The 24,490-nt window shown below is 35.7% G+C and overlaps 1 protein-coding gene across 3 annotated transcripts in view; it reads right to left on the minus strand.

Annotated features, from left to right (window-relative positions):
* Nucleotides 1–24,490, minus strand: part of STAG1 (STAG1 cohesin complex component) — a 428,530-nt gene that overhangs the window by 117,723 nt on the left and 286,317 nt on the right. For all 3 annotated transcript variants that reach the window (XM_059390978.1, XM_059390976.1, XM_059390977.1), the window contains one exon: nucleotides 7,966–8,089. In XM_059390978.1, coding sequence (XP_059246961.1) covers nucleotides 7,966–8,089 — 124 coding nt within the window. The remainder of the gene's footprint in view (nucleotides 1–7,965; nucleotides 8,090–24,490) is intronic.

The following is a 24,490-nucleotide window of genomic DNA, read 5'->3' on the forward strand; positions in this document are numbered from 1 at the left end:
TCCTACAGGATTTGATATGCTTTATCCGCCACTTCAGGGGCCAAGCAGGGGTGAGGTATGGACTGTTGGGAAAGGCAGTCCTCTATATACAGTCTTTTTGACTTCTACCTGGCTGCTAAGAATGGGCTATGGGACTGGAACATTTCAATATCAAGAAATGAGCCTTTTCAATCATGGCTAGGGTAACTGCCTTGTGTGGGAATATGTTTTCTATTTCAGACTCAGTGTGGGTTCTCTTGTCCTGCTCACATATTTTAAGTCATATGGCACCTGGCCAAACTCACTACTAAATCTGTCTCCTGAGGGGAGGGGACAAGGTCCTTAGCTCTGTAGCATAAGAGAGGTGCATGCAGGGAAAGTGTCCTGTGTTGACTGCTGTCCCTGGGGGACCAATGCCCACTAGTGAAACCAGTCTTGCTCTGCCCCCTCGTATATGAGTACTGTGTCATCCAGTGCTTGACTGTGTTGTGTTTTCCTCGGTGAAACTGATATCAAGATTGAGTGGGCACAAATGTTAGAACTTCTACCTCTGATGATAGGCATCAGGTATCATTTGCTTGGCAAATACAGAGCTAAAAAGCTTTTGGGGAAACTAGAAAGAAACAGGATATGGGATAAGACAACATAGAAGATGAAATGGGGTAGACTAACAGAAAATAGACCCCACCCAAGCTCTAAGAGATTTTGATATGAGGAATCAAGCACATATAAGAAAGTAGAAGGACTGGGGGTGCCTGGGTGGCTCAGTCCATTAAGTGTCCAACTCGTGATTTCGCCTCAGGTCATGATCTCAGGGCTCTAAGACCGAGCCCTGTGTCGGGCTCCATGCTGGGTGTGGAGCCTGCTTTAGAGTCTCTTTCTTCCTCTGCCCCCCCCACAAATAAATGAAAATTTAAAAAAGTAGAACTATACACCTAAGCCAAGTGAAAAGTGAAAGCAATACAGAGCAATAGCAGCAAACTATAAAGGAAAGAGAAAGGTAATCTAGTGTCATGAGTATAAATAATAAAAAAAAACTAAGATATTTAGTCTAGAACACAGAGATTACTATAGTTGTGTTTAAATTAGACCTATTCTGTGACACCAACAATGAAAAAACCAAAAACCAATGGGTAGAGAATTTAGAAATAAGATTTGGTCAACAGAAAGACAAACTGAATTTCTAAAAAATAACTCCTTTAGTTGTTAGAAGTTGCTATCTTTCTACTGACTAAAACATATAAAAATTTAAATAAACTGGCAGTATCAAAAAATGTCTTACTGAGAAGGGTAGACTGATATTCTAAAACCAAGACACATGAGTATCAAATCCTTGCTGTACACCTTAAACTACTATAATGTTATGTCAATTATATCTCCATAAAACTGAAAAAATGCAATTTACAATTGCAATGTAAACTTTAGAAAAAAGAAAGGAATTTTATCAGCTCATTTGAAAACACAGGACAGTCTGAAGGCACAGGTGATGGCCTATAGAATAAGCAGTTTCAAACTGATGATTAAAAAAAGAAAAAGCAAATGACTACACTCCTCAGGGGAAAAAAATAGTATAAGATTACAGTGATATTAGAATGACAAAAAGAAAAGCTGAGAAGGGATTAATACTTATAGCTTTTCTAAATTAAGTAATGGGAGATTGTAAAAGAGGTTTATAAAAACATTTTACTGTAATCAGTATCCTTATATCATTTTATCAATAATAAATAAAACCTCCCTCCTTCTTACTTTATCTAGACAGAAACCTTTTACAGAGTTTAATGATTTATCTTAAAATAATGTTGGTTTGTTTCTTGGTAAGCCACCAAAAAAAAAAAAAAAAAAGTATTTTTCCTAGAGGAAGCAGTGGGTAGGGTAGTGCTGGGGAATAAAATGCAGAACTTTAGATGTATTCCTATTAAAAAGTTTGTCTTGTTGATTTAGCCATGTGTGTACACCTGTAAGGACATGCTGTGTAATTCTTTCTCTCAAAATGTATAAAATTTAATTGTATAAACCTGAGATGAGGCTTAGCTGTGCAAGTCCTGAATTCCACATGAGGATTAGAAAAAGAAAACCTAGGATTATGCTTGGGGTTTATTAGTGTAGAGAAAAGAATTTTGAAATGCTAGGGAAGATAAATATTCAGGAAAAAATTCACTATGTACCTACTGAGTATTCCTCCAAATTAAGTATGGGATTAAGAGCCCCTTTTAATCATTAATTAAAAATAAGTAAGAAGTAAAAAGAATCCAAGAATAACACAGAATAGAAATCCACATAGACAATCTATAGAAACAAGGACTTCACAGGCAACATGATATCCATAAAGACTTATCTTTAAATAATCACTCCCAATGTGAATGGCCTAAATGCTCCCATAAACAGCACAGGGCTGCAGAATGGATAAAACAACAGGACCCATTCATATGCTGTCTACAAGAGACACATTTTGAACCTAAAGATATACCCAGACTGAAAGTGAAGGGATGAAGAACCATCTTTCAGGCCAACGGGCCTCAAAAGAAAGATGGAGTGGTGATTCTCATACCAGATAAATTAGATTTTAAGCTAAACACTTAAGTCAGAGATACAGAAGGACACTACATCATTCTTAAAGGGTCTATCCACCATGAAGATCTAACAATTGTAAATATTTATGCTCCCAATAGGGAGCAGCCAACTACACAAGCCACCTGTTAATCAAAATAAAGAGTCATACTGATATGAATACATTAATTGTAGGGGATCTTAACATGCTACTCTCAGCAACAGACAGATCTTCTAAGCAGAAAATCAACAAAGAAACCAGAGCTTTGAATGATACATTGGACCAGACAACAGAATACTCATTCTTCTCAACTGCACATGGAACTTTCTCCAGAATAGACCACATACTGGGTCACAAATCAGGGTTCAACCGTTAACAAAAGACCGAGATTATTCCTTGCATATTCTTAGACCACAATGCTTTGAAACTGGAACTCAATCGCAAGAAAGTTTGGAAGGAATTCAAACACTTGGAAGCTAAAGATCATTCTGCTCAAGAATGTTTGGATCAACCAGGAAATCGAGGAAGAACTTCATTCATGGAAACGAATGAAAATGAAGACACTTCGGTCCAAAACCTATGGGATACAGCAAAAGCGGTCCTAAGGGGAAAACAGATAGTCATCCAAGCGTCACGCAAAAAAACTGAAAAATCCTGAATACACCAAATCTCCTTGCACCTTAAGGAACTGGGAAATCAACAACAGATTAAGCCAACCCCATGCACAAGAAGGGAATAATTAAAATTAGGGCAGAGATCAATGAATTAGAAACTAGAGCTACAATAGAATACATAAATGAAACTAGAAGCTGGTTCTTTAAAAGAATTCACAAGATCGATAAACCACTGGCCAAACTAATACAAAAGAAAGAGAGAGGACCCAAATTAATAAAATCATGAATGAAAGGGGAGAGATCACGACTGACACCAAGGAAATAGAAACAATCATCAGAAATTATTATGAACAACTATAAGCCAATATGCTAAGCAACTAAGAAGAAATGAATGCATTCCTGGAAACATGTAAACTTCAAAGACTGAAACAGGAAGAAACTGACAACATGAGTAGACTATCTAGTAATAGGATTGAAGCAGTGATCAAAAACCTCCCAAAAAATAAGACCTCAAGACCTGATGGATTCCCTAGGGAATTCTACCAAACATTCAAAGAAGAAATAATATCTATTCTCCTGAAGCGGTTTCAAAAAATAGAAACAGAAGGAAAACTTGCAGACTCTTTTTATGAAGCCAGTATTACCCTGATCCCTAACCTGATGAATATGGATGCCAAGATTCTCAACAAGATCCTAGCTAACAGTATCCAACAGTACATTAAAAAGATTACCCTCCATTACCAGGTGGGATTTATCCGGAGGATGCAAGGGTGGTTCAACATTCAGAAACCAATCAGTGTGACAGAACAAATCAATAAGAGAAGAGAGAAGACCACATAGTCCTCTCAACTGATTCAGCAAAAGCATTTGACAAGATAGAGCATCCGTTCCTGATTAAAACTCTTTAAAGCACAGGGATAGAGGGAATATTCCTCAACTTCATAAATCTATCTATGAAAAGCCCACAGTGAGTATCATTCTCAATGGGGAAAAGCTGAGAGTTTTCCCGCTGAGATCAGGAACAAGACAAGGATGCCCACTCTCACCACTGTTGTTCAATATAGTACTAGAAGTCCTAGCAACAGCAATCAGACCACAAACAGAAACAAACCATATTCCAATTGGCAAGGAAGAACTCAAACCCTCTCTCTTCACAGATGACGTGATACTTAAAATGGAAAACCCAAAAGACTCCACCCCAAACTACTAGAACTCATACAGCAATTGAGTAATGTGGTAGGATACAAAACCAATGCACAGAAATCAGTTGCTTTCTTATACACTAACAATGAAAATATAGAAAGGGAAATTAGAGAATCGATTCCATTTACTATACCATCAAGAACCATAAGATACCTGGGAATAATCCTAACCAAAGAGGTAAAGGATCTGTACTCAAAGAACTACAGAACACTCATGAAAGAAATTGAAGAAGACAGAAAAAGATGGAAAAGCAGTCCATGCTCATGGATTGGAAGAATAAACGTTGTTAAAATGTCTATACTGGCTAGAGCAATCTATACTTTCAATGCCATCCTGATCAAAATTCCACCGGCATTTTTCAAAATGCTGGAACAAACAATCCTAAAATTTGTATGGAACCAGAAAAGACCTCAAATCACTAAGGAAATGTTGAAAAAGAAAAACAAAACTGGGGGCATCACATTGCCTGATTTCAAGCTTTATTACAAAGCTATGATAACCAAGACAGCATGGTACTGGCACAGAAACACACACATAGACCAGTGGAACAGAACAGAGTCCAGATATGGACCCTCAACTCTATGGTCAAATAATCTTCGACAAACCAGGAAAAACTACCCAGTGTTGAAAAAAGACGGTCTCTTCAATAAATGGTGCTGGGAAAATTGGACAGCAATGTATAGAAGAATGGTCGGTCAGCAGAGTCAATTTGTTAAAAAAAATTCATAAAGATAAACTCGAAATGGATAAAAGACCTCAATGTGAGGCAGGAATCTATCAAAATCCTAGAGGAGAACATAGCCAGTAATTTTTGACATCAGACATAGCAATTCTTTTAAGACATGTCTCCAAAGGCAAAGGAAACAGAAGTGAAAATGAACGTTTGGGACTTCATCAAGATCTAAAGTTTCTGCACAGCAAAGGAAACAGTCAACAAAACAAAGAGGCAACCCAGGGAATGGGAGAAGATATATGCAAATGATACTACAGATAAAGGATTGATATCCAAAATCTATATAAAGAACTTCACAAACTTAACCCTCCCAAAACAGATAATCACGTCAAAAAATGGGTAGAAGACATGAACAGACACTTCTCCAAAGAAGACAAACAAATGGCTAACAGACACATGAAAAAATGTTCATCATCATTAGCCATCAGGGAAATTCAAATCAAAACTTCACTGGGATACCACCTTACACCAGTTAGAATGGCCAAAATTATCAGGACAGGAAACAACAAGTGTTGGAGAAGGTGTGGAGAAATGGGAACCCTCTTACACTGTTGGTGGGAATGCAAGTTGGTGCAGCCACTTTGGAGAACAGTGTGGAGATTCCTTAAGAAATTAAAAATAGAGCTTCCCTATGACCCTGCAATTGCATTACTGGGTATTTAACCCAAAGATACAGATATAGTGAAAAGAACAGCCATTTGTACCCCAATGTTCATAGCAGCAACAGCCACAATTGCCAAACTGTAGAAAGAGCCAAGATGCCCTTCAACAGAGGAATGGATAAAGAAGATCTGGTCCATATACACAATGGAATATTACACCTCCATCAGAGGATGAATACCCAACTTTTGTGTCAACATGGATGGGACTGGAGGAGATTATGCTGAGTAAAATAAGAAGAGAAAGTACATTATGATATGGTTTCACTTACTTGTGGAGCCCAAGGAATAACATGGACGACATTAGGAGAATGAAAGGAAAAGTGAATTGGGGTAAATCAGAGGGGGAGATGAAGCACGAGAGACTATGGACTCTAAAAAATAATCTGAGGGTTTTTGAAGGCGGGGGCTGGGGTAATGGGTTATCCTGGTGGTGTGTATTAAGGAGGACACATATTGCATTGAGCACTGGGTGTGGTGCATAAATAATGAATCTTGGAACACTGAAAAAATAAAAAATAATTGTGAAGCTAAACAGCCAACTTGAATGGATCAAGAAGATGTGGTATATATACACAATGGAATACTATGCAGCCATCAAAAGAAATGAAATCTTGCCATTTGCGACAACATGGATGGAACTAGAGCGTATCATGCTTAGCGAAATAAGTCAAGCAGAGAAAGACAACTATCATATGATCTCCCTGATATGAGGAAGTGGTGATGCAACATGGGGGCTTAAGTGGGTAGGAGAAGAATAAATGAAACAAGATGGGATTGGGAGGGGGACAAACCATAAGTGACTCTTAATCTCACAAAACAAACTGAGGGTTTCTGGGGGGAGGGGGTTTGGGAGAAGGGGGTGGGATTATGGACATTGGGGAGGGTATGTGCTTTGGTGAGTGCTGTGAAGTGTGTAAACCTGTTGATCCACAAACCTGTACCCCTAGGGATAAAAATATATGTTTATAAAAAATAAAAAATTAAAAAAAATTTTTTTAAACTCAAATAAATAAATAATTAATTTCACATATAAAAAAAAAATAATTGTGAAGCTAAACAGCCAACTTGTGATGATCTCCCTATACTCTGAACTCTTACAGCAAAAATGGCCTGTAAAATGCCCAAGGGCTGTTTTATTATAATATATGTAATTTGTGGTTTTCAAAAGGTTTTTGATAATACTTAGCATGCTGCTATTTATTTTAGAAATATTTGTTTATTAATCTTAGGGAGAGAGGGCGTGCTTGTGAGGTGGGCTGGTAGAAGGGGCAGAGGTCAGGGGAGAGAGAGAATCTCAAGCAGAGTCCCTGCCTAGCACTGAGGCTGACAGGGGTTTCCTTCTCACAACCCTGAGATCATGACCCCAGCCGAAATCAAGAGTCAGATACTCAATCGACTGAGCCACTCAGGTGCCCCATCATGGGGCTATTTAAAAAGTAAATGCTCTACAGCCTGTTAACAGTGATACATACAAAATAAGTCTTAGAATACTACCAAAATTGACTTAAAAGTCTAACGATGTAAGTGCATTAAAAAATGTCTTCTAATAGCTATGATACTTCTAACAATTCAAATAATAGATGATAACAGTTTAAAATGAACTGTAGTATTTCTGTATTTGTGAATATCTGGCAATTCAAGTAATAGAATGTCAGGTCATTCAATATAAAAATTCCAATGATTTTTCACTCCTACCCTTGGTTATTTTGAGGATTACTTATTCAGGATTTGATAATGTGGGATTCCTTTTAAAATCAGAACCTTTTCTAAAGGCATAGAAATAAAAAGATTTTTAGATCAAATATTTTAAAGTCGAATAAATCTATTCAACTCTGATAAAACACTCTACTGTGGTATGGCCTTAATAAACTCAAAAGAAAAGTTTTATTTTTACATATTAAGAGAAACAAAGAATTCCTTTTGATTCCAAACTAGAAAAAGATTATAATTAGTTTCTTAGGATGCTATATTCTCTTAAAACTTTAGATGTACCAGGTTGTCAACCTGGTTTAAGACAGTATTACAACTAAGTGACAGAGTTTTCATGTGGCCCAATGTCTCAAGTTTTGTCATGGCCATCAAATGAATAGTTACTCAAGTGTATCATCTTAAATTTCCATTATTATTATAACTCCTAAAAAACCAAGCACTGCCATCTTAATTCCTAGCATTCTAGTACCTTATACAAGCATATCTTTTATGAAAACCTGGAAGAGAGTAACTTACCCTATCATGAAGAGTCCAGCCAACATATTTTAGGTAACTGTCATTTAGGAAGGCATCACTATACATTTTCATCCATACTCCAATTTCCTCAATACAAATGGCTCTAATCTCAGCAATAGCATCACTAGAGGAGAAAACAAAACAAAACAAAACAAACCTCAGATTAACATTCCAAACTAGAATGTACTTCATACTAATTTTCAGCAAGTAATAAATATTATATCCAATATACTCTCAAAAGTCCTACAATTTGAGTATCTTCTATTTTTTTAGATGTTTTCTTTTTTCTTTAAGATTTTACTTATTTATTTGAGACAGAGAAAGCACAAGCAAGGAAGAGGGGCAGAGAAGAGGGAAGAGCAGACTCCCTGCTGAGCAGGAAGCAGGATGCAGGGCTTGATCCCAGGATGCTGGGATCATGACCTGAGCCTAAGGCAGACGCTTAACCAACTGAGCCACCCAGGTGCCCCTAGATGTTTTCTATAAAATAAAAATTATCAGTATCAAACTGAAAAACAATTCTGGATATAATCTTTCACTTTATTTTCACTGGAGTAGGAAATGGTAGTTGGAGCTTTCTGAAAGCCTCCCAACTATTACGGAGTCAACAAACATGTTAAATCTGAGGAAACCAGCATACCACCATACCACAGAATAACACAGAACTTAAAACTTGTTTCTCTAATTGTGAATTTAAGTTAGTACACATCTACTGAATTAAGAGAAAATATGACCAGAACACAAATTAATATTTACAAGGGAAAATGACAGAAGCCTATTTTTGAAAATATACAACAGTTACAAAACGAAAACCTCAAAGTAATTACACTAATAATTCACATTTAGTCACAATGGGAACAATCTTGGTGACTATACTGTGAACTGTACCGAAAGTTAGGTTTTTGGCACCATGCCCAGATGGCTTTTCATCTCACTGTAAGCATCTAATGTAACCCTCCTTGGATGGTTTTTCTTACTCTAAAATCTGTGAAACATGAACAAATACAATTTTATTATTTTTACCTGATCTTTCAACTGGTTATTTAACTTTTAAAAATTCATATTAAATATGGTAAGTTAAATCTTAACTTCCTTTTTGTAGATAGATCTTCAAGGTTTCTGATTTACCATACATAAATGATTTAAAAATTTTAGGTAATTCTTAATTCTCCAATTTATATAAGGCAATCATCTGTCAATTAAATTGTTAATCTGGCAATAACTTAGCTAGAATTTTAATGTTAATTAAGGAGCTTTTCTTAGTTTCTCTTTTGTGACAAAATAGGTAAGGTGCTAGCATTCTGGTATTTAATCCTCTAATATTTCTAATAATAAAATCTCAGTTTCTTCTAAGTCCCTGTCATTGCTCAAGTATAAAAGTGTAAGGAATCTTCTCTTCAAAGTCATATTACTAAATCACAATTTTTAGATTTCCTACATTTTTTAATACCCCCCACTTTTTTTTTTAAGAGCATGGAGCCTGATGAACGGCTCAATCTCATGACCCTGAGATCATGACCTAAGCTGAAATCAAGAGTCAGAAGCTTTTTTTTTTTTTTTTTAATTTATTTGACAGAGAGAGTGAGAGAGCACAAGCAGGGGGAGCAGCAGAGGAAGAGGGAGAAGCAGGGAGCCTGATGCGGAAGTCCTTCACAGGACCCTGAGATCATAAGCTGAGCTGAAGGAAGAAACTTAACCCAAGAGTTAGAGGCTTAAACTGACTGAACCACATAGGCGCCCCAATACCTTCTTCTTATGGAGAGATTCTACAGCATTGAGGCTAATGGCTCTGGAGCAAAACATACTAAGTTCAAATCCTAGTTCAACTAATTACAAGCTGTGTAGCTTTAGGCAAGTTACTTCCCTTTCTTAGATTTTGTTAATAATAATATACAGAATAATATATGGAATAAAACCGTACCTGGCCTAGTGCTCACAGAGATGAAATCACGTAATAAAAGTAAAATAGTCAGAACTATGCCTAGCACCTACTAAATGTTCCATAAGCGTTTACAATCATAATCTCTTAAGTGTCATCAATCTAAACATTTACAGATAGTGCAGCAGAAAAAACTGCTTTACTACAACTGTGAAAGAATGTTCCTAGATGATTATAACATTGAATATACAGAAGACAATATAATGAATATATTATGTGTATCCACTATTCAGTTAAGAAATAAAATATTGTAGTTGAAACTTCCTGTATACCTCTTACTGACTTATCTCCCTCCCAAAGAGCATAGGACTATTCTTGGTTCAAAGGCTACCACAGTTTTCTGTACCTTTATGCTTGAACTTCTTATGTTCAATTATACATATTTTAAAGCTTTACATAAATAATGTCTTATAGATATCCTCTCCAACTTGTTTTCACAAACCATGTTTTGTAATTCACACAGACTGGCTCCAGAGCCATTAATTAATTAATTAAAACTGATGTTCAGTTTTCCTATCTGCATACAGAGAAATTATAAACCATTTATATATTCTCTCATTGGCAGACATTTAAGTTATTTCCATATTTTCCCTTTTATTAACTGACTGGGTGGTTCAGTCAGTTAAGTCTGCCTTCAGCTCAGGTCCCAGAGTCCTGGGATCAATCCCGGAATTGGGCTCCTTGCTTAGTGGCAAGCCTGCTCCTCTCTCTGTCTGCTGCTCTCCCTGCTTGTGCACGTACACTTACTCTCTGGCAAATAAATAAAATCTTTAAAATAAAAACGAAAACAAACAAACAAAAAAGAAAAAACAACAAACCTACAGAGACTACTAACTATGGTAACTGCATATAAAGACAGTTGATCATTCTACTCATTACTACTGGCATTACCATTACAAATACCATTATTACTGGAATTGAGATTATTGAGTGTCTAATTCCTAAGGCTAGAGAATATAAAGGCTTAGCTTTTAGTAGAGAAATACTGTTCAAAATCTTTTATTTTATAATCACCTCCATGTCTAAGCCTAATTTCTAACGACTTTTAATATTGTTTACTAGACTTTTAAAGGCTCTTCTCTTAGAACACAGATCCTCTCTGTATGCACTGCCAACATTCTGATACAACTTGTCTTTTTTGGAATCATATTCTTTGTTCAGATGCTAGTCTGACCCCTCCCATGTTAACTTTAAAATTTTTAGTATTCCTTCTAGACTTGCAATTTGACTGAATGTGGTCAGATAACACATTCTGCTACTATTAAAAATCCCTAAGTAATCTCTCTCCTGTTTAGGTTCTAAAACTCCAACCCACTTTGCTTTTGATACAGTCCTGCGAGATTAATCATTCTCTACAGGTAATTATATTATGTAATCAAAGATAATACATAAAAGTAGAACTCCTTTGTGGTAGCTTTAAAATATGTCCACGTACTCTTTGTTAATAGTTTTTATGGAGACAAATTCTTATTTTTTAAAAATGTGGGTGTACTTAGTAATTTGTTTCTAACAAACATGATGCGTTAGAAATGATGGATTTTTGACTCTTGAGGTTAGGTCAAATAAGAGACTGTGACTTGTGCTTTGTTCTCTCTCTTGAATCACTCTCTCAAAGCCATGTGCTGAGGACATTCTAGCTGCCCTATAGAGAACTCCACATCTTGAGTAGCTGGGTTCTTCTACCAACAGCCATGTGAGTAAGGCATCTTACAAGCAAGTACTCCAACCCCAGTCAAACTTTTAAAGGCCTGTAGTCTGGACCAAAGTCTTGACTGCAATCCAATGGGATAACTTAAACTAAAAACAACTAGGTAGGCTGTTCCTAAATTCCCAACCCACAGAAATTATGAGGTAGTAACTGTTCGGTGTTTTGTTTTGCCAAATTTTGTAATAATTTGTTACATAGCAAAAGATATTATTACTTTCTACTATTATTAAAGACCCATACCAATAACTAAACTTCTAGTGTGGTCTATGAATGAGTTCTTCCTTAGTCCAAAGAGCTCAAGTGCATCAGTATCTACATATCTGTGGTCATCTCTATGCTTATACTGCCTTCATTTTGCTCTAAATACAAACAATGATTATTCTTTCAAGCTCCTGTGGTGTTAGTTCTGTCATATCCTTTTATTACCAGATACAGCTTTTCTGCCCTCTATGAAGTAACATTCTATTTCAATAGATGAAGTATAAAATAAAAATGCAGAATGTTGTGAAATATTCCTCTAAACCTTGATTTTCATATAAAATTTCTTTTTAACACCTTAATCTCTATTTCCACCAGCCTCAGTCCATTTAGAAAAGTAAAGTTTAACCTGCAGATATCTGGGAGTTTCCAAAGTAAAGATTAAAATAGGGGGAAAAAAGTACAACAGGGGAAGGTATAAAGGCAATCATAAGATGAACTAATTTTCCTAATTCTAGTGTATGGGCCTTGAAATGAATAACTAAAATTGAACTCAGGATACACTACTTTTGAACTCAAAAAGAAAAAGAAAACCTAGAAAAATAGTAATTCTGTGCTAATTCATCCTTTGTTGTTAACTCTTTTATAGCATAAAAAATGATTATGTTTGGGGCGCCTGGGTGGCTCAGTGGGTTAAGCCGCTGCCTTCGGCTCAGGTCATGATCTCAGGGTCCTGGGATCGAGTCCCGCATCGGGCTCTCTGCTCAGCAGGGAGCCTCTTCCTCCTCTCTCTCTCTGCCTGCCTCTCTGCCTAATTGTGATCTCTCTCTGTCAAACAAATAAATAAAAAAAAATCTAAAAAACAAAACAAAACAAACAAAAAAAAAACCTGCACTGGTCCTTAATTAAAAAAAAAAAAAAGATTATTATCATTCTATGAAAAACTTACCTAATTTACTGATCCTCAGAGTTAGTGTGCCTTTTGGGGAGATGTGACCCTTTAATTTAATATCTGGACTTTAAATTTTCATTTTGGATTACTTTCCTGGCAGATGGAATTCAAATTATTTTCTGCTTACAACAAAATGAAATTTAACTCTAGTGAATTTTAGTGAAATGCTTCTTGTACTACTCTTACAGATGCTTTCTCAGTAAGAAGGAGACTAAATTAAAACGACTGCAATATAAATTCTGGAGAATAACTCTTGGCTAATATGAGCGTTTTAACACTTAAAATTATCTCTCATGTACAAGGAATCTCACGAGAGCTCTAGAGTGAGAAACAATTACAAGTGGCAAGAAGGCTGCTATCTAAATTTTAGCACAAAATGAATTCATGTCTCAACCAATTCTCTGTCACTAATATTTGGCTAAAAAAATTATATTTTCCAAAACAGAACTATAGAGAATAAAAAAACAATAGCCCAAGAGAGAAAAGAACAGCTGAAGAACCAGTGAAAAGATATACTGTATCCTTTATTAGGCTGAAAACAAGAACTTAAGAATAAAGACCTTAACTTACAGAAAGATGATTAAAATAATTATCACCTTTAGCAAACATTAAACATTAGTAAAGGACAGTACAGGGAACACAGAAGCACAAAAACTGATGGGAGGGACAAGTCAAAGAAGGCTTCTATGAGGCAACAATGTTTAAAAGACCTAAAAAGCTGAAACTTTCCTGTTTGCTAGTTGAATCTGTATCTTTTACTTAATTATTTCAGGATGATCAGAGTTACTTAAAATGCACTAGAAATGTAATAGCTTTATAATAAAAAGTTGGAAATGTTTTCCATCTCAATTTTGCTACATTACCTATTAGTGAAAATAGTGACAAAATACACAGAAAGGCACTGCATCACTGAGTCTCATATAGAGCAGGTGACATGGCTGTCTGCTACCCTGCATAACTCCTTAAAATTTTACTATTAACAGAAGTTTAGGCATAAGATTAAAAGTTGAATGTCAAGAATACATTACATCTTAAAGAACAGTATCTTTACCTTATATCACATTTTAACTATCAATCTGACATATAGGTTAGGTCAAAAATGAAATACTGGGAAGACAACTACATTTAAAAAATGGCCATTTGCTCAGAATAAATCATACCACAGTATTGTGTAAGAATTGCTCTGAAGATATTATTCTAAAATGTTTCATCATAATATAAAATGAAAGACCACTAGAAAACAACAGACATCCACTTTTCACTTTTTCAAAATTGTTGAAATCTTTCCTAAGTTACCTCTTTTTCTATTATTCACTCTTATGGCCTAATAACTTTTTAGCTCTTCACCATCACTGAAATAACAGGCACTCTTTCATTTTTGGTAGCTTTTAAGATTGTCTCATAATCTTTGGTGTTATGTACTCTGATTATGGTATGTCTAGACATGAAATATTTTTCTTACCCTCAACACTTGTTAAGTCTTTCCAATCTGACAATTCTAATTTTTAAACCAATTTTATAAAATTTCAGTTGTCTCAATAATACTATTTTCCAATACTTCTCTTTTCTTTTGAAATCCTATGTGAAGGACTTTTGGAGCCTCTCAAACAATCCCCTATGTATTAGAAACATTTTTACATATCTCCTTTGCCTGGCTTAATTCCTCAAAATTATATTCTAATTCACTAAATGTTCCTTCAACAGCCTAGGAGTGTATCTTGTTCACTAAATATTTACCTATGTATTTATCATGAATATGTTTTTTATAACCAATATTTTAAATTCTATTTTTATATCCACTTGTTCTTACTATATGCCATTTACTCGTTAAAGGAACTAGGTCAATTACAGTCTGTATGATTTACCACATTCTGGACTAAAACAATACCATGAAGATTGAGTCAAATAAAAGGCTCTTCTATTTTTCATATTTCCTATAAATGAGTAGTTACATCTAGCAGTGTATAGATTAATATTCAGTATTTATTTTATATTAAGGTGGCAGGTAAAACTCGGAGTGTTAAAGTGCCATCACTGCACAACATCTCCTACTTCTAGTATGTATATGCAGTAACATCGTCCCTTAATCAGTATATTAAGTAATACTTCCGGAAAGATCAACGATTGGTTTCTCTACTGATAACTCTGGAAGGCAGGTCTCATTCTCAACTGTTGGCAATCCTGTTATGAGCAGTTGAAATTTTAATGTATCAAAAGTAAGCTGTGACAGATCCAACACTAGATTATTTAAGGCCTCATTTAAAAAAAACAGTAAGTAATAGAAAATTCAAAAATTGTCATTTCTATGAGGATAACAGGTTGATACTCTGGCAAGACTCAATAAGGGTGAATCTCTAAAACAAAACCCACATTATTTTAGAGCTGAAAGACCAAAGTAAAATAGTAATAATACGTATTCTGCACACAAGACTGCATGGCTGAGTCATGATGGACAGAATTTATGTTTCCACTTTAAAAACCGCATAAAACATAAAATAATGGTGTTTAGATGACAGAGAAGGAAAGTAATTTTTGAGAGGTAATAAGGTAATTCTTTTATTAAAGATTTTATTCATTTATTTGTTAGAGATCACAAGTAGGCAGAGAGGCAGGTGTGGGGAAGCAGGCTCCCTGCTGGGCAGAAAGCCCGATGTAGGGCTCAATCCCAGGACCCTGAGATCATGATCCCAGCTGAAGGCAGAGGCTTAACCCACAGAGCCACCCTTGCACCCCTAATAAGGTAATTCTTAAGACAAACAAAGGTTATACCTCTGAGCACTTAGGTGGCTCAGTCAGTGTCTCACCTTCCTATGATAGAGCCCTGTGATGGGCTCCCTCCCTGCTCAGCAGGAGGCTGCTTCTCCCTCTTCATACCCCACTGTGGTCTCTTTGAAATAAATTAAAAATAAATAAAATCTTAAAAAAAAAAAAGACAAAGAAGGTAATTCTTAAGACTGTACCAGATTGGTGCCTGCCAGGCAGCAGTATTGGCACAGGAACCTAGGCAGAGCCTTTGTATATAATCTTATATATAAAATTTCTTTCTAGTTAGAAACAAGGAAACCACAGTGAATGAATCAATTCCTTTAAAAGTCCTAAAAAAACAAAAAATGTCAACCTAAAATTCCATACCAAGAGAAAACATCTTTCAGAAATGAAGATGAGACAGGGCGCCTGGGTGGCTCAGTGGGTTAAAGCCTCTGCCTTCAGCTCAGGTCATGATTCCCAGGATCCTGGAATCGAGCCCCACATCAGGCTCTCTGCTCTGAGGAGAGCATGTTTCCTCCTCTCTCTCCCTGCCTGCCTCTCTGCCTACTTATGATCTCTTTCTGTCAAATAAATAAATAAAATCTTAAAGAAAAAAAAACAAGAAATGAAGATGAGGCAATAGGAGAGTTAAGCGGTTGGGAAATGTTCTCCCCCTAAGAAACAACTAAGACAAAAACAATCATTTTAGTTTTCTGAGAATCAACCAAAAATAAATGAGAAGCAATTAGTCATAGAAAGTTATTAACCTTTCTCTCTCTATTTTTTAAAAGATTTTATTTATTTATTTAATTGACACAGAGAGATCACAAGCAGGTGGAGAGGCAGGCAGAGAGAGAGGGGGAAGCAGGCTCCCCGCAGAGCAGAGAGCCCAATGCGGGACTCCATCCCAGGACCCCTGAGATCATGACCCGAGCCGAAGGCAGCGGCCCAACCCACTGAGCCACCCAGGTGCCCTAACCTTTCTCTTAAAACAGGAGAAATCTATGGCATTCTGGCACAGAAATGTTTTTTTCAATGATTCAATTAGTTGGGGAAAACTAAGTCCCATTAAATGCGGAATGACTGAAATCCTTCAAAGTGTATTTAGTAACCACAATAAAATTAAATTAGAAATTAAGAAGAGAAATTAATGGAAACCTCCAAATATCTGAAAATAAAAGATTTAATACTAATAAGCCATGCATCAAAGAAGAAATCACAATAAAGAAATAAGGAAATAATTTATACAGAGTAAGAATTAAAATACAGCATATCAATAGTCCTGGGATGTTGTGAAAGCACTGCTCTGTGGGAAATTCACAGCTTAAAATTCTAGCTAAGGAAGAAGAATATAAGATTAGTAACCCGAGTTTCTATCTTAAAAAACTAGAAAGAAATGAATAAATTAAAATTACAGCAATCAGAAAGAAGGAAATAAAAAAGATTAAGCAAAAAAATTAAAAATAATGTTAATGAAACCAAATGTTCAACCCTTTTTTTTTTTTAAAGATTTTATTTATTTATTTGACAGGCAGAGATCACAAGCAGGCAGAGAGGCAGGCAGAGAGAGAGGAGTAAGCAGGCTCCCCACCAAGCAGAAAGCCTGATGTGGGGCTCAATCCCAGGACCCTGAGATCATGACCTGAGCCAAAGGCAGAGGATTTAACCACTGAGCCACCCAGGTGCCCCCCAAATGTGCAATCTTTAAAAAAGAGTAATAAAACTGATAAACATTTAGGTAGACTGAACAAGACAGGAAGAAATACGACACAAATTACAAACAAGAAATAAACAAACATCACTGCCAATCCTATAGAAATGAAGAGGATCATGGGACGCCTGGGCAGCTTAGTTGGTTAAGTGTCTGCCTCATGGTTTCAGCTCAAGTTATGATCTTGTGGTCCTGAGACTGAGTCTCATGGCAGACTCCGCACATGGCGCAGAGTGTGCTTCAGATTTTCTCTCCCTTTGCCCTTTCCCCTGCTCATGCATGTGCTCTCTCAAACAAACAAACAAACAAACAAGTGTCTTAAAAAAGAAGAAATGAAAAGGATTGTAAGGAAATACCATGAGCAACACTTTGCCATCAAATCTGCAATATACATGAAATGGACAGTCTAAGAGACACAAATTACCAAAATGAATCAACAAATAGAAAAACTGGGATAGATCTATAACAAAAGATTTAATCAGAAATTGAAAACTGTCACCCCAAAAAGCCCCTAGGTTTAAAATGCCTCACTGGTGAATCCTATCAAATTATAAAAAAGAAATAATACCAATCTTTCATAAACTCTTTCAGAAAACAGAGCTGAGGGGAACACTTCCCAGAGTATTTTATAAGGCCAGTAACTAGATTATGATTGTAGACACAAAATTCCTTAATACAGTATTAGCAAACTGAATCCAGGAGCATTAAAAAAAATAAAAAGATTATGTATCATGATCATGCAGAATTTCTCCCAAAATGCAAACCTGGCCTAATATCTGAGAATCAATTAATAGAACAGAATAAAGGAAAAAGTCTGTATTTTCATCTTAACTGAAACAAAACAATCAAATCAATCAATCATGATAAAAACAACAAACAAAATTAGGCTAGAGGGGAATTTCCTCATCCTGCTAAAGGATAACAATGTAAAACTTAAAAGCTAATGGAATTAAAGACTGATGGTTTTCCCTTCAGGATCAGAAAAAATGGAAAGCTGTCCTCTCTTACTACTTTTATTCAGTACTGTACTGGAGATTCTATAGCCAATGCAATAAGGGTAAAAAAAGAAAGTAAAGACACAGAAAAAGTCTTTAGACTGAGAAAGTAAGAATAAAAATGGTCTTTATTCACATATGATCTGTATGTGCAAATCTTAAATAACCTGTAAAACAAACAAAATCTCAAAATGGTATAACAAATGGAAGTATCTTGTAATTCTGGAGGTATATTAAAAAGAACTGCATTTTAATATATTAATAAGGAAGAATCTAGAACAGAAATTAAGAAAACAATTTCATTTACAGTAGAATAAAAAATGAAAAGACTTAGAAGTAAATTTAACAAAAGTAATGCAAGACTTGTACCTTGAAAATCATAAAAAACAGCTAAGAGAAATTAAAGAATATCTAAATAAACTGAGATAACTATATACATAGGTTGGAAGATTTAATACTGTAAAGAACTAAATTCTCTCCAAATTCGTCTACAGAGTCATTATATTCATCAGAATTTCAGCAAACATTTATGTAAAAATTGACAAGCTGACCCTAAAATTTATACAGAAACACAAAGAATCTATAATTGTCACAATTCTGAAAAAGAACAAAGTAGGAGGATTTAGCACAACCTAATTTTAAAAGCATACTCTAAAAGACAAATACTGTATATCTACTTATATGTGGAATCTAAAAAAGCCAAACTCATAGAAATATAGTAGAATGGTGGTTGCCAGAGCCTGGGGGAGGTGAGAGAAACGAAGAGATGTTTAAGAATAGAAACTTCTGCTTATCAGATGAATAAATTCTGGAGATCTAATGTACAGCATTGTGACTACAGTTAATAAAATTGTATTTATTACATACTTGGAAGTTGCTAAGAGAGTAAGCTTAACTATAATCAAAATCACCACAAGAAAAAAAAAGATATTTAGGTAAGATGACTGAGGTGTTAGGAAACCTTGTAACAGTAACTTCACAAAATATGTGAATCAAACCATCACATTGTAAAATTTAAACTCACATATTCTACGTCAATTATACCTCAAAATCTAAAAAAAATTTATTCTAAAGCTACTATAATGAATATAGATGGTATGGGTGTAAGGATAGACAGATTAGAAATGCTATAAATTAATCTTTGCATTTGTGTTCATTTGGTTTTAAAGAAAAGCTCCAAGGACTACCACCTTGTTGGGTCAGTTGGTAGAACATGGGACTCTTAATCTATGGGTCATGAGTTTGAGCCCCACACTGTATGTAGTGATCACTTAAGAAAAAGGCGGGGAGGTGCCTAGGTGGCTCAGTTAAATGTCCAACTGTTGATCCTGGCTCAGGTCTTGATCTCAGGCTTGGGAGTCAAAGCTCCTTGTTGGGCTCTATGCCACCCTAGAGCCCATTTAAAAAAACTCCAAGGAAACTCAACTGGAGGAAGGGAGCCTTGCACCAAATGGTGCCTGGACACATGAATACCTATATGTATATATCAGAGGTATACCTTATAACACAATATACACAAAAGTTAACTCAAACAATGGTCCATATACTTCTACTTAAAATATTAAGCTATTAAACTTCTAGAATAAAATACAGAAGAAAATCTGGGGTTAGGCAAAACGTTCACAGATAAATCAAAAGCACATACAGAAAAGAAAATGAAATAAAAGACTTCATTCCAATTGAAAACTTTTGTTTTTCAAAAGGTATCATTAAGAAAATGAAAACAAAGCCAAAGGCATAAAAACACTTCAAATTATTTATGTAATAATAATTTGTATCAAACATATAAAAGTACTCCTACAAAAACCCTCTCATTAATGATTAAGAACAGATAAAATCAGTAAAGGATAGAAAAGACCTGAACACTAACAAATGATTTTGACCTAAAATCAAAAGCACAGTATGTACTTTTGCCTGAGTAAATAGAACACTTATCTAGACTACAATATGGGTCATAAAACAAATCTTAACAAATTTAAAACCATTCAAATTATACACAGTATATTCTCTGACTACAATGGAATTAAATTAGAAATCAGGAACAGAAAGATCTCAGATATTTGTAAACTAAATACTACACTTCTAAATAAACCATAGGTCAAAGAAACAAGTCAAAAAGGAAATTAGAAAGCATTTTGAGATGAATGAAAATGGAAACACAACATACTAAAAGTAAGGCGATACAGCTAATGCAGTACTAACAGAGAGATTTATAGGAATAAATTCCAATATTAGAAAATAGGCCTTAAATCATTGTCTCACTTTTCACCTTGAGAAAAGCAGAGAAAATGAAACCCAAATTAAGAAGTAACAAGGAGGGACGCCTGGGTGGCTCAGTTGGTTAAGCGGCTGCCTTCAGCTCAGGTCATGATCCCAGTGTCCTGGGATCAAGTCCCACATTGGGCTCCTTGCTCGGCAGGGAGCCTGCTTCTCCCTCTGCCTCTGCCTGCCTCTCTGTCTGCCTGTGCTCGCTCTCTCTCCCTCTCTCTCTCTGATAAATAAATAAAATCTTAAAAAAAAAAAAAAGAAGTAAAAAGGAAATAATAGATCAAAAATCAATGTAACAGAAAACAGAAAAATAGAGAAGTTCACTGTAACCAAAATCTCATTTTTTTTTCTTTTCAAATTTTATGTAAATTCTAGTTATCATACAATGCAATATTGGTTTCAGGAGTAGAATTCAGTGGTGCATCTATTAACATATAACAAACAGTGCTCATCAAAACAAGCACCTTCTGATACCCATCACTAATCTAGCCCATTCTTCCCCCACCTCCATCCATCAACCTTCAGCTTGTTCTCTTAGAGTCTCTTACGGTTTGTTTCCATCTCTTTTTCTATCCCCCACCCCATATACTCCTCTGTTTTGTTTCTTGAACTCAACATATGAGTGAAATGGTATTTGTCTTTTTTGGACTTATTTCACTTAGTATGTATACTCTACCTCCATCCATATCCTTGCCAATGACAAGATTTCATTCATTTTATGCCTGAGTAATATTCCATTGTATAGATACATACCACTTTTTTTTTTTTTTAAATCTCTTCACTAATCAATAGACATTTGGGCTCTTCCCATAGGTTGGTTACATGAACCCCTTAGAATCTGTATTTTTGTAACCTTTGGTTAAATACCTAGGAGTAGAATTGCTGGATTGTAGGGAGTTCTATTTTTAACTTTTTGAGGAACCTCCATACTGTTCTTCAGAATGGCTGCACCAGTTTGCATTCCCACCAACAGTACAAGAGAGTTCTCCTTTCTTTGCATCCTAATCAACATCTGTTGTTTCTTGTGTTGTTAATTTTAGTCACTCTGACTGGTGTAAGGTCATATGCCATCACGGTTTTCATTTGTATTTCCCTGATGATGAGTGATGTTGAGCATCTTTTCATGTGTCTGTTAGTCATCTGGATGTCTTTTTCTTTTTTTAACTTGGAATTGTCAATTTTTTTTAAAATTTCTTATAAACATATATTTTTATCCCCAGGGGTACAGGTCTGTGAATCACCAGGTTTACACACTTCACAGCACTCACCAAAGCACATACCCTCCCCAATGTCCATAATCCCACCCCCTTCTCCCAAACCCCCTCCCCCCAGCAACCCTCAGTTTGTTTTGTGAGCTTAAGAGTCACTTATGGGTTGTCTCCCTCCCAATCCCATCTTGTTTCATTTATTCTTCTCCTACCCATTTAAGCCCCCATGTTGCATCACCACTTCCTCATATCAGGGAGATCATATGATAGTTGTCTTTCATGAATGTCTTTTTTGAAAAAGTGTCTATTCATGTCTTCTGCTCATTTCTTAACTGGGTATAACCCTGGTTTTTGGGTGTTGAGTGTTGAGCTTGTTAAGTTTTTTTTGTAGATTTTGGATACTACCCTTTTATCAGATACGTCATTTGCAAATACCTTCTCCCATTTGATAGGCTGCCTTTTAGTTTTGTTTCTGCCGCTATGCAGATTTTTATCTTGATGAAGGCCCAATAGTTCATCTTAAGCTTTTGTTTCTCTCGCCTCCTGAAATGTGTCTAGTAAAAAGCTGCTAAAGCTGAGATTGAAGAGGTTGCTGCCTCTGTTTTCCTCTAAGATTTTGATGATATCCTGTCTTCGTTTAGGGCTTTCATCCATTTTAAGTTTATGTTTGAGTATGCTATAAAAAAGTGGTCTGGTTTCATTTTTTTGCAGGTTGCTGCCCAGTTTTCCCAACAAAATTTGTTGAAGAGACTTTTACCCATTGGATATATTTTTTCTGCTTTGCCAAACATTAATTGACCATATAGCTGTAGGTCCATTTCTCTGATTTTCTATTCTGTTCCATTGATCTATATGTCTATTTTGTGCCAGTACCATACTATCTTGATGAATACAACTGTGTAATATAGCTTGAAGTCTGTAATCATGATGCCTCTGGCTTTTCTATTCTTTTCCAAGACTGCTTTGGCTATTAGGGGTCTTCTGCGGCTCCATACACATTTTAGGATTTAGTTCTGGAAAAATGCTGTTGGTATAGTAATAGGGATTGCATTAAATGTGTAGATTGCTTTGGATAGTACATTTTAACAATGTTTGTTCTTCCAATCCATGAGCACGGAATATTTTTCCAATTCTTTGTGTCCTCTTCAATCTCTTTCACAAGTGTTTTGTAGTTTTAAGAATGTACATATTTTATCTCTTCGATTAGGTTTATTCCTAGGTATCTTATTGTTTTTTGTGCAACTGTAAATGTAATCGATTCTTTGATTTCGTTTTCTGTGTCTTCATTATTGGTGTATAGAAATGCAAAAGATTTCTGTACATTGATTTTATATCCTGTGACTTTGCTAAATTTGTTTATCAGTTCTAACAATTGGGGGGGGGTCCTTCAGGCTATATAGAGTATCACGTCATTTGTAAAGAGAGTTTGACTTCTTCCTTGCCATTTGTATGCCTTTCATTTCTTTTTTGTTGTCTGACTACTGAGGCTAAGACTTCCAATACTATGTTAAATGGTAATGGTGAGAGTGGACATCCCTCTTTTATTCCTAACTGTACAAGGAAAGCTCTCAGTTCTTCCCCATTGACATATTAGCTGAGGATCTTTCGTATATGGCCTTTATAATGCTGAGATATGTTCCATCTATCCCTACTTTTTTCAACTTTATTTATTTGAAAGGAGAAGTGAGAGAGAGAGACAAGGAGATGAGTGGGGATAGTGGCAGAGGGCTAGGGTGAAGCAGACTCCCCACTAAGGAGGGCAATGCGGGGCTTGATTCCAGGACTCTGGGATCTTGACCTGAACTGAAGGCAGATGCTTAATCGACTGAGCCACCCAGGCACCCCTTATTGAGGGTTTTTCTCAAGAATGGATGCTGTTGGGGTGGCTTAGTCAGTTAAGTGACTGCCTTAGGCTCAGGTCATGATCTCAGGGTCTTGGGATCAAACCTTGTATGGGGCTCCTTATTCATCGAGAGCCTGCTTTCCCCTCTCCCTCTGCCCCTCCACTTCTCATGCTAACATGTTCTCGCAAATAAATTAAAAATCTTAAAAAAAAAGAAAAAAAGAATGGATGTTATATTTTGTCAAATGCTTTTTCTATATCTACTGATATGATCATAATGTTCTTATGCTTTCTTTTATTAATGTGGTATATCATGTCAGTGGATTATGAATACTGAATCATTCTTGGAGCCCAAGAATAAATCATATTTGATCATGAAATAGGTGAATAATTATTTTATGTAGTTTAGATGTGATTTGCTAGTATCTTTAGAATTTTTGCATCCATGTTAATCAGGTATATTGGCCTGTAATTCTCCTTTTTAATGGGGTCTTTGTTTTTTGAATGAACATAATGTTGGCCTCATAAAAGGAGTTTGGAAGTTTTCCTTCCATTTCTATTTTTTTCTAAAGATTTATTTATTTTAGAGAGGAGTGAGCGAGCACATGGGTGAGGGGGAAGGACAGAGAGAAGGAGAGAAAAAGCAGACTCCTCGCTGAGTGTGGAGCCTGATGCCAGGCTCAATCCCAGGAACCTGAGATCAATGACCCAAACCAAAACTAAGTCAGATGTTTAACGAACTGAGTCACACAGGTGCACCTTCCATTTCTATTTTTTGGAATAACTTGGGAAGAATAGGTATTAAATTCTTCTTTAAATGTATGGTAGAATTCCCCTGTGAAGGTATCTGGTGCTAGACTTTTGTTTTGGGAGATTTTTAATTACTGATTCAATTTCCTTGCTGGTCATGTTCAAATTTTCCAATTCTTTCTTTTTTCAGTTTTGGTAATTTGTA

Source organism: Mustela nigripes, chromosome 2, assembly GCF_022355385.1.
Source record: "Mustela nigripes isolate SB6536 chromosome 2, MUSNIG.SB6536, whole genome shotgun sequence".
Classification (NCBI taxonomy): domain Eukaryota; kingdom Metazoa; phylum Chordata; class Mammalia; order Carnivora; family Mustelidae; genus Mustela; species Mustela nigripes.